This window comes from Ostrea edulis, chromosome 5, assembly GCF_947568905.1.
Source record: "Ostrea edulis chromosome 5, xbOstEdul1.1, whole genome shotgun sequence".
NCBI classification, from domain to species: Eukaryota; Metazoa; Mollusca; class Bivalvia; order Ostreida; family Ostreidae; genus Ostrea; species Ostrea edulis.
The window spans coordinates 75,050,052-75,062,396 of NC_079168.1; the positions used below are offsets into that span (position 1 = coordinate 75,050,052).

Sequence of the window (12,345 nt, forward strand, 5' to 3'; positions counted from 1 at the left end):
CACCGGTCTTGGTGACATCTCCATATGAGTGAAAAATTCTCGAGAGAGACGTTTAAACAAGATACAATCAATCAATCAATCTTTTTCATTCTTATTCAATGTATGTAGAACCAGTTGATTTAACTGCAACCGACGTTAATGAGATAAAATTTCAACAAATTCAAAACCTACAAATATTGAGTTCTTATTGTTTTTCAACCAAGAATATTTCCAGTTACTGTCTACCCCATTTATCTTCTTTTCGTTAGTATTTAAAAAGCTTTCAAAGCAAAGAAAGATAACTCCTTTATTTTCTAGTAACAACATCACACCAAAGTAAAAAACCCTTGTGAATTTAAGAACCTAGTGCAAGACAGGATGAAATTTTGTACACACTGTCTGCTTCTAAACCCCAATAGAAAACTTTTCACAGCATAATACAACTGTAACCTCTGTACCGGGAATGAGATCATGGTAATAAAATAATGATTCTCTGGACGAATGCAACTCACTGCACAGTTACAATGGCTACCAAATAGGAATTATAATAAATGAATGGTTTCTACTAGCTTGCACAAATCTTTACAATTTCTGACAAACAATCAATATGTATTCTGACTTCAAAAGGAACTTCTGCTGCTCACTTAGCCTACAAAATAACACAATTTTCCAGAAGAGATAGATGAATTCCCCAGCAGTTATATCCTTAATCAATAACCAGTCCACATACAGGTCTCAAGAAAGGAATATTTTTGGACCTCAGCTGGTGCTGTAAATGGTTTTCCAATAGAAATGTCAGTAACAGTTGTTTGCCCAAATTGCAGATCAAGGTCAAGAACTCTCTTCAATGAAAACCTATCTATATAAGACTGTCTGTCCTACAAATAAAATCTGGTCACTACATAAAGGTCTTTAATAGAAGGTGTTTCACTAAATTAAAAGTTGTTACTTTGAATACAACATAAAAATGTTCCAAGAGACCCTTGGGCCGCATGGATCATAGTTGCCTACCTTTAAATAATCTAAACAAGATGTGTTTGTGAAACACAAATGCCCCTGATAATGCATGCCAATTCCGAAGATGGCCAAGGTCAAAAGGACAAATATCTTGGTACCAGTAGAAAGATCTTGTCACAAGAAATGTTCATACATGTACAATATGAAAGCTCTAATATTTACGATTAGAAGTTATGACCTATGTAAAAAAAAAATTAAAAGTAGGTCCAAGGTCAAAAGGTTTAGTACCAAAGGAAAGGTCTTGTCACAAAGTATACTCATGTGAAATATCAAAGCTCTATCACTTACTGTTAAAAAGTTATAAGCAAGGTTAAAATTTTCAAAAAGTAGATTAAACTCCAAGGTCAAAGTCACAGGGTCAATAATGTTGGTACCCACGGAAAGGTCTTATCACAAGGAATACTCATGTGAAATATCAAAGCTCTATCACTTACTGTTCAAAAGTTATTAGCAAAGTTAAAGTTTTCAAAAAGTAGGTCAAACTCCAAGGTCACAGGGTCAATAATGTTGGTACCCATGGAAAGGTCTTGTCACAAGGAATACTCATGTGAAATATCAAAGCTCTATCTCTTACTGTTCAAAAGTTCTTCTCAAGGTTTAAATTTTCAAAAAGTAGGTCAAACTCCAAGGTCAAAGGGTCAAAAATGTTGGTACCCACGGAAAGGTCTTGTCACAAGGAATACTCATGTGAAATATCAAAGCTCTATCACTTACTGTTCAAAAGTTATTAGCAAGGTTAAAGTTTCACACAGAATGACAGAATTACAGAATGACAGACAGGACAAAAACAATATACCCCCCGATCTTCGATCTCGGGGGCATAAAAATCAGTAAATTGTTTGCAATATACCCAAAAATGGACAAAATCGATTTGGGTTATCATCCAATGGAAGAAGAGTTAGCAACGGAATATTATTTTCTGGACGTGGGAATAATATTTTCTGGACATGGGAATATTATTTTCTGGATGTGGGAATATTATTTTCTGGTAAACATCCTACCTCATCAGTGGCCTGATTGCACTGCATTTGTACATTCTGTAGGTCACGGTGCACATCATCATCGCTGTTGGATGCGGGAACTCCGTTAACCGGCGACGACATTTTGACTTCTTACAAGATTGAAACCTGTACAAGAATTGGGAAACATGTGAGAAACCTGTGCTGAAAATCGTGTCTTTAGAATTCAGAGAACAAAGTAATGTACTGCTATAGTTTCCTTACAGTACAAAAATACAAAATTATAACTGCCTATGATATACTTTAAGCTATAGTGTTCTTGATGAAAATGAAGTTTGTTTTCCTCTACTGTTTGTATCTTCAGAATACAACAGATCCTGTATTGCTGAAAATGAAAACATTGGGAGAAAAATAAAACAAACTGCATGCATGGTGATTCAGTGATCATACACAATGCCTGCCAAAACCAAGCCAAACGGCAATTCCCACGCATGTGACATTTTACATAGAGGGGCAGGATATATACTGTAATTTACATTTCCAATGTTTTTGTCTTTCATAATCATATATTTAGAGGTTGTTAAGGAAAGCCATTTAAACAATAAAATGCTTTCTTTGTTGTTTTATTGGGCATTACAGAAAAAATTCATAACCCGCATAAGCGACTTATTCTATTGTTTATAATTATATTATTATGTATTTTTTTAAAATATAAACTAGATTTAAGTACTGAAATATCATATCATTGACCATTTCGTTACTTAAAACGGTACAGCCAATGTACCCTTTGACCTTGATGACGCTCCATATTTGGTATTGATTAGGCAGACAGCGGTAATTAAAAAACCGGATCTAACTAGTTTGCAACATACATGCATTCATTGTCTACATGATGAATGCAATGTCAATTTCAAAAGAAATATAATGCACTGCAGTTGTGAACAATGCATAAATCTTGATAAATATATTTTATCTATTTTAACTAAATATACGAAATAAACTTTAGATTTAAAAAATTCATGTGGGTATGAACCGCAATGCTTTTGTCACAATTTATGTACAAAGTTGTTTATTTTGTCCCTAATTGTGCGCCATAGCCCATATGAGAGAGTAAAATTCTATATTTAGGCGAGAGCGAGGTCACATGTTAAACCAGTTCTATAGGGTGCGTCAGTTCAGCATGAGTCGTGGAGAAGGCGTGTCCTTCAAACAGAGAGCGCTCAAGTCATGTCTGTGTGGACCTGTGTGGTCATAGAACTGTCCTGTGTGGTGGTGCCGTCCTGTGTTGGTATTGCCATTTATTCTGTGTGAAAACCAGGTGTGTGGTCATAAAACTGTCCTGTGTGGTGGTGCTATTCTGGGTGTTGATGGTGCTGTTTTTTCAGTGTAAAATCCTGTGTGGAATGACAGTGTGTTTTTGTGATAATTTACTCTGTGTAGATATTCTGTATATAAGCACAATTACAAATATTCTTTTCGTTAATTCAATACTGTTATAGAGTTAAGCTGTATTTGCATATGTAGATAACCCGACCATGAACAATTATTATAGGTGACCTCTGATGTGTACTCATTGAGGCGATTCACGTAATCCATGTACTGGTTCTGTCTGAGGCGATTCACGTATCCATGTACTGGTTCTGTCTGAGGCGATTCACGTAATCCATGTACTGGTTCTGTCTGAGGCGATTCACGTATCCATGTACTGGTTCTGTCTGAGGCGATTCAAGTAACCCATGTACTGGTTCCGTCTGAGGCGATTCAAGTAATCCATGTACTGGTTCTGTCTGAGGCGATTCACGTAATCCATGTACTGGTTCTGTCTGAGGCGATTCACGTAATCCATGTACTGGTTCTGTCCGAGGCGATTCACGTAATCCATGTACTGGTTCTGTCTGAGGCGATTCACGTAACCCATGTACTGGTTCTGTCTGAGGCGATTCACGTAATCCATGTACTGGTTCTGTCCGAGGCGATTCACGTATCCATGTACTGGTTCTGTCCGAGGCGATTCACGTAATCCATGTACTGATTCTGTCTGCTTGTGCTGCATGCGAGTGCTCCTGTACTACTAGCAATTCCAGAATCTACTTCTACATGTACCAGTGTATTATACCTGGATGAGGCATGATGATATATATCTGTAATGTGTATTACAACTATATGGATACCAGGTGGTGACATAAACAACATGTGCAAGTATCCTTACCATGTGTGAGCATCTTATTGTAAACCAATGAATCATTGAACGTTCTATTTACCTGTATACTGGTTGGGGTTTTTATGAAATAGACTGTCTATCTTAAAGCTAAGAACATTGTTTTATTGTCATATATGATATATAATTTGAGTGCAAGTTTTGTGTGCTAGTGAGTGTGTAGAGTGTGAATGGTTTTGTTTGTGTCCTTTCTTTGTGAATAAAGTTATTTTTCGTTTGTGTTTCTTTTTTACATGTCGATGTTCAGTTTGAAAATGAGGAGTTTTTCCTATGTCGAGTCAAAATTGTGACAGCTTTACACCAGCATACTTTTCATAAAGCGCTTACGCGCCTCATGAAGTATGCTAGTGTGAAGTGTCACATTTCATACCCTCATGTACTTTCAAAAATGAAATTTATTTAAGAATAACTATAAATCGGATTATCCAAATATTACATATACTAATACATGTACTTTGTCTGTAATACACCTAATGCATTTCCAATGTGACTTGATTTATTTCCTTCTCTCCCAGTTTAGAGAATAGGGTCATGAACAATTCCTCTGCATTCTGTCCTTCATTCACATGTGTACATAACATAATAAAAGTTATTTTGAAACAAAGCCTTGAAACAAACTCTGAATGAATGCCTTATCATAATTGCAGTATGTATACATTGTTCTAGATAAGAACAAATATACCCATCTATCATTTTGCCTCACACTCATACTATAAAAAGAATCCCATATAGAAATATACACCAACCTCCCTTTTAACTTTAAAACTACCATAACACAAGATTTGTGGGGATCTGGGCTAGAATAGGTCCTCAGTAACCCTGAGAGGTGACTAAATAGGGGGATCCTTTGGATGAGACTGCAGAAACCGAGGCCCTTAAGTGTAGCATGGTAAAGAACCCTCCCTTCTCAAAGGCTGTAAGCACTGAGCATAGGCCTAAATTTTGCAGCCCTTCAACTGCAATGGTGACGTCTCCAAAAAAGTGAAAATTTCTCGATCTTGTACAAAACCAACCCATATCATAACAAGCTATAACTACAAATTTACTTACTGCTGCCCTGGGCAAGATGGTAGGGTAGGAAGAGAGAGAGACAAATAAAAACTCCTTATCAATGCATGGACCAATATCCCAAAACCAACAATGTTTCTATCATTTATGACCTTATCTAAACTCTATGTTGTATCAATGAAATACAGATGACAGAATCTAATCACACCAAATACTGATCTGATGAATGAGAGGGTCCCCAGTCACTGGACAGCTGTGTCTGCCTGCTGTAGCAGACAACACTCCAATGTATACAGTATATTACTAAATGTGACAGAAGTCAATAAATCAATGAAAGTGAGACTGCCTATTCTGATTCTCGCTCTGTGTATTTATAATTCATTGATTAAAAACATCCTGTCAAGAGTTTCCTCTATGATACCTAGTATCCCTGGAATGTTACAGCCACAAACAAATCAATACTGTACTGATTTTAGGGGTAATATGACTCAGTATAGTCCAAAGTACCGGCTTACAATACAGTGTTACAGACTCTGCAAGTACTACTGCAGTTCTTTCATTTTTCACTGGATAATTTATCTCCCTTGAAGAAAATGCTGTGCAATGTTTTAACATATTTCAAAAGTTAAACATAATCTGTAATTGTTTTAGGTGTCACAGATTTCAAATGATTGGCATTGATTGCATATGCACATCTGTAACATGATTTACTGTTCCATTACGTGTACAACTACTGTATAGGCAAATGTTCTGACAACATTGTGACCTACAAAACATGTGTCGATATATTGGTATATTATTTGATACGTACAATATTTATCCCAGTATAGAAAACTGTAGAACTTCTCAAATGACTAACAAATTATTTATCCTTTGTCACACTTTCAGTGAACTTTTACTATCTGATTCTGCTGGGGGATGATATAATTTTAATTGACTGTCACAATGGATCTATATAATTTCCTTGTACAATGCATTTCTTGTACTTATCGCACAAGGAAGCACTTATTGTTCACAACATAATTCTCTTTTTTTTCTTTCTTTTTTTTTTTTAAAAAAGGAAGATAAATTACTGAATATTGATTGTATCCATATCACAAAGTACATATATCAATAAACACCATCAGTATACTATCCAATTCATTCAAGATAACACTGAATATAAAAATGCACTAATGTGATTTAAACACAATTTATTTTCTGGTATCCTTCAATTCATCTCCCAAAAAGGCAATTAATTATATGATATGAAACAGGATTGTAGAAAATAGGAATGTCAGAAATAACTAAAATAATGTCACTTTAGTATAACTTCACAACCCGTGTTATAGAATTCATGATGGAAATTTCTAGTATTTAGCCAGATAGCTGAACCAAATTAGGTTCTATAAATTAAGGTTGTAATAATACATTGATACGTGATGTAGACATGTTGTCTCTATATGATAGATACATTGATGGAATATCAATGTTTCACAATACTTTCCAGACATATGAATTATATGCTTGATCTAATTGGCAAGGCTCTCTTTTAGAAATATACTAAGGACTGGGACCTGTCCTGAATCATTGAAATTGGGAAAAGTAATGACATTTTCCTCAAGATTAGGTATAATCATATCAAATATTGGTCTATACTAATAAAATTTTATAAATACAAATAATTCTCATTCAAAAGTCAGCATTATTTAAAGAACCTAAATATCTGTGGATAAGACTGTTCCATTGATTCATTTCATTTAAATGGATTTTTTTTACAGAGTTTTATCAAAGCAATCTTTTGGAGAAACTAAAAATTTATCTCAACATATGTTAGCACTCCAACCTGAAAGTGCTTAAGTCATGAAAAAGAACTGTCAACATGAATGGGTTTTGTGTGGCCAGCTAGTTGATTCATTACACATGACTGATGGGGTAGGACCCTAAATTATCTGGCCAAAGGCATAAATAAATGAGTAAATATCAGACTCTTTGCATTCGACTGATTCAAATCATTATATGTTATGTTACATAGACTGTATGTATATTACACATGATATACTGTATATACAATACCACTAGATCAAAATAGCTTGCACATTATCATAGATGATAAACTCACAATAAATGTGGTGGCAGTACATCTAAACTGAATGGCTTTACCTTAATAAGGATCTCATTCCAAATATGCCTAAATGTGACATACTATGAATTTGTTATGTTTGGTATCATAAAAATTCTACCTATTGATATTTGTAATATATATGTAATAATTTGTATTAATTATAGTCTCTCTAAAAAATATATATGTATGTATTGCAGTCAAAAGTTCATTTAATGGACCCCTGACCTCAACACCATATACTGAGAATATTTAAGGTAGCTCATTACACTAGAATTTTATCTAATGGCTTGTTACTTAAAACACCTCTTATGATAATTTAGTGTAATGAGCTACCTTAAATTTCGAATCTAAACTAACTTTTAAAATAATTTTCAGTATATGTTTGCATTTATTCATTTTTTTTATATACACTAGCTGCTTCTTTTTAACAAGGGTAATAAGAATTTTTAATAATAATGTTGATTAGATCTAAAACTTTTCTGACATTCGACCTTAATTAATAGTGATACTGAAAGTAGTTTTATTTATCGATTTCTATAACAAACTAGTATAACATTGTAATAAGGGTATATTCATATTCACAATGCACAAACGAACCATATGTAAACAAATCAGATAAAATGGTCACATCACTCAAATGTCACCGAAGCAAGAACGACTACTCTAAGTTCAAATATAGAACTAGGCCTAGATTTCCTGTGAAAATATGATCTTTGCGGATAAAAGAAACATGGACCAAATTTCTCACAGTTCTTACCCTCTCTGTTATGTTGAAGAATACATAAAATCTCAAGATAAAGTGAGATTTCCGCCCCCAAATATCTCCCGATTTTTGACCAAAATATTTGTCAATAACCTGACGTCATCTCTGTCCAAACACAGAAACCCGTCACGGTATCGCATTCCGGGAAAGTCCTGTACACCAGTTACATGATGCAAGGAAGAATTGTTTGACAATTATATTTTTGCTGTCTAGTTATGATAAGTAAGGAATCGGGGTGGGTGTTTCTACTAAGAATTTATATTTTTGCTGTCTAGTTATGATAAGTAAGGAATCGGGGTGGGTGTTTCTACTAAGAATTTACACGTGTCTTGGTTTACCGACGTCATGACTATTTACAGAAATTCGTTAACTCGTTATGTATGGTATATGATCAGTCCACAGGGGCTCGTCACGAAATGTTTGTGTTTTATTAAAATTTGACATTAGACGATGTAAAAATTTAATAAGACAAACATTTCGTGACGAGCCCCTGTTATCAGACATACATACACGTGTATATACACGTCTCTGGCGTGATGTAGCAAGAGAGAACATAATTTTAAACATAAAATTAAAACCTTTTTTTTTCAATTTAGAAAAAAATTCCTTCAGGGTTGCGTTCAGATTTAAAAGTACTAAAACTGCCAGATGCAGAAAAAAGGTACTCTATAATTACTAAATATCATTTATCCCGGCCTTGTTAAATACTAAAGCTTCTGTTACGATTATTACAATGTTTCTAAAATGCTAATCTTCGGCTGATGTTGACATTATTACTACAATTTATATTTTCGGATACTATCTCGTACGGATAATTTTATGTGATTTACAACAATTACAGAACAATGACCCAAAAAACTTTACAAGACCTGGAAAATTGCTTCGATATTCCATATTCTAAGAAAAACTCTTAAAAATGTGATGGGCGGGCGGACTACATAATAGGTGAACATTACGATACTAAGGATGATAGCAGTGGCGGCAATCACCCACCCCCTTTGCTTGGAATCCTTTTTGGTGAGCGGTAAGGGTACAAACTTTGGTCGCATCCCTCTCTCCTCTTTGAAAATTTACTGGATCCGTCCCTGGAATGTAACAGTTTACTAGGGCTATAGATTTGAATGTATAGCTTTTTAAAATAACGACATGTGAGTTGCTAGTAAACCAGAGGCAGAGCAGATGTCACATGACATACCCCGGGGAGGCCACGAACCTGAGTAAACCAGAGCAGATTTCACATGACATACTCCGGGGAGGTCTCGAATCTGAGTAAATCAGAGGCAGATAAGGTGTCACGTGACATACCCCGGGGAGGCCACGAACTTGAAACCATAGCTATTACACGAGATAGAGTTAAAAACAGTTGATGAAGTAAAGGATAGCCTTGATGAGGACAGAGATAGAAAAGGAAAACAAATCGCATGAAGATGATTCAAAGAAATATATTTCAAAGCACAGGGACCAAGCCCGTTTTTGGTATCACAGAGTTCGGGCCCAAAACGGGCTTAGTCCCTGTGTTTCAAAGCAAGTTATTGTAGTTGAGACTGAACAGAAAGACAATTTTGCAGGAATGATTAAGTGCTTTACCTTCAGGCTTGGTAATATAGAAAGAGGACAGTCAAAATATCACCATACAGAGAACACTAATCAATGGGAAATCACAGATATCATCCTACAGGTAATCACAGATATCATCCTACAGGAAATCACAGATATCATCCTACAGGAAATCACAGATATCATCCTACAGGAAATCACAGATATCATCCTACAGGAAATCACAGAGGATCAGGAGGTTATAGATATCATCCTACAGGAAATCACAAATATCATCCTACAGGAAATCACAGATATCATCTTACAGGAAATCATAGATATCATCCTACAGGAAATCACAGAGGATCAGGAAGTTATAGATATCATCCTACTGGAAATCACAGAGGATCAGGAGGTTATAGATATCATCCTACATGAAATCACAGAGTATCAGGAAATGATAGATATCAATCAACAGGAAATCACAGAGGATCAGAAAGTTATAGATATCATCCTACAGGAAATCACAGAGGATCGGGAAGTGATAGATATCAATCCTACAGGAAATCACAGAGGATCAGGAAATGATAGATATCAATCAATAGGAAATCACAGAGGATCAGGAAATGATAGATATCAATCAATAGAAAATCACAGAGGATCAGGAAATGATAGATATCAATCCAACAAGAAATCACAGAGGATCTAGAAGTTATAGATATCATCCTACATGAAATCACAGAGTATCAGGAAATGATAGATATCAATCAACAGGAAATCACAGAGGATCAGAAAGTTATAGATATCATCCTACAGGAAATCACAGAGGATCGGGAAGTTATAGATATCAATCCTACAGGAAATCACAGAGGATGGGGAAGTGATAGATATCAATCAATAGGAAATCACAGAGGATCAGGAAATGATAGATATCAGTCAATAGGGAATCACAGAGGATCAGGAAATGATAGATATCAATCAATAGAAAATCACAGAGGATCAGGAAATGATAGATATCAATCAACAGGAAATCACAGAGGATCAGGAAGTTATAGATATCAATCCTACAGGAAATCACAGAGGATCGGGAAGTGATATATATCAATCCTACAGGAAATCACAGAGGATCAGGAAATGATAGATATCAATCAATAGGAAATCACAGAGGATCAGGAAGTTATAGATATCAATCCTACAGGAAATCACAGAGGATGGGGAAGTGATAGATATCAATCAATAGGAAATCACAGAGGATCAGGAAATGATAGATATCAATCAATAGGAAATCACAGAGGATCGGAAAGTGATAGATATCAATCAATAGGAAATCACAGAGGATCAGGAAACGATAGATATCATCATACAGGAAATATAACACTAACAGAAGGCAAAGATCAGATTACTCAGTGATAAAACGTATTTAAAATCTAGGAAAGAGAGTCATATTGAAAGAGGTTGCAGAGAAAGAACAGACTAGGGGGACAAACCTTAAACTTCGATAAGTCTACGTACAGATATCGCCCGTAGACAGGAAAAGATACTAAACAACTACTACTTTTAGAAAATTGTAACTAACTGGATTTTGTGTTTAACCAACAGACTCAAAACGTTAATGGAATTGCACGAATATATCTCACATACACGCATGATCAACAGTGTCTACTATCAGTCGTCGTCTCAAGCCACGCCCCGTAGTCCGCGGAATGAGAGAGGATCGTGGGTTTTTACCGTGGATTACAACGATGACTATTATTAAGAAATTTTACATAGAGAATTTAAGTCATGTCCAAATTCATGAAATAGACCTTTCAATTAAATCGAGTGCGCAGACGGAAAATGCATGATTTGTAGAAGTGGAATTAGACAGGCATGGGGAATCCAGTAAATGTCGTTATGTTATTCCAGACAGTCAGTATAACTTCTCAGTCCCGGCACTGCGTCAAACCTTAGACGTTTAACAGATAATGACTGTTCGAAGAGTCCGGTATTAGAAGCTTTCGGATATGACCTTAAAAAACGGAGAACCCGTGTCACGGCAGACGTCGGCACGATAAAGCCCCACCCCCCATCCCCCGCTACAGCGCTGAGGCACGATAAAGAACCTTCACTGAGCACTACGGCCCTGAGCGCTAAGCATAGGTCAGACTTTGTGGCAGTTCAAGCAGCAAAATCAGAAAATGGAGACATCAGAAAATCCCAATAACCACGGACTTCACATACTGTCCTCAAAGAACGGCACATGAAAATTTTTCGACAATTTCTGACAGCTTGATAAAAGAAGATGCTTATGGATATCAGAAAGTTGGAGAGATGTTGTATGACGTGTTCCATACCGATTGTTAGACCGTTCTTGTCACACTGATTTTTCACTACGGATAACTCCGTTTACCTGATGAAGATATATAGGGCTCATGGTGGGTGTGACCGGTTGACAGGGAATGCTTAATCCTCCTAGGAACCTGATCCCACCTCTGGTGTGTCCAGGGGTTCGTGTTTGCCCAACTCTCTATTTTGTATTGCTTATAGGAGTTATGAGATTGATCACTGTTCGTTATCTTCACATTTCATGTTGGATACCAGGGCATGGACTAAGTATTATTTCGGTGAAGTCAGGGATGGTCAGTTAGACATATGCAAACAGAATAAGGAAGAAACTGTATTTACAATCGGATGACTCAGACTCTATGAACTAGTCGGATACCGTTTGGATTGACAGGGGCACCTATTACATATACAATGTATATGTATTTGAGAGGGGCAC

At 35.9% G+C, this 12,345-nt stretch overlaps 1 protein-coding gene across 11 annotated transcripts in view; it reads right to left on the reverse strand.

The window, feature by feature from the left end:
- LOC125650629 (synaptosomal-associated protein 25-like) overlaps positions 1–8,297 on the reverse strand; it is a 45,110-nt gene extending 36,813 nt beyond the window's left edge. For 9 of the 11 annotated variants that reach the window (XM_056165513.1, XM_048879081.2, XM_056165507.1 and 6 more), the window contains exons 1-2: positions 8,043–8,193; positions 1,998–2,123 (exon numbers count right to left, since the gene is read on the reverse strand). In XM_056165513.1, the coding sequence (XP_056021488.1) occupies positions 1,998–2,099 (102 nt within the window). In that variant the 5' untranslated portion in view covers positions 2,100–2,123; positions 8,043–8,193. Of the gene's footprint in view, positions 1–1,997; positions 2,124–8,042 lie in introns of all 11 variants that reach the window. The other 2 variants (XM_048879080.2, XM_056165508.1) reach the window with 1 other exon arrangement.
- Positions 8,298–12,345: the final 4,048 nt, after the last annotated feature.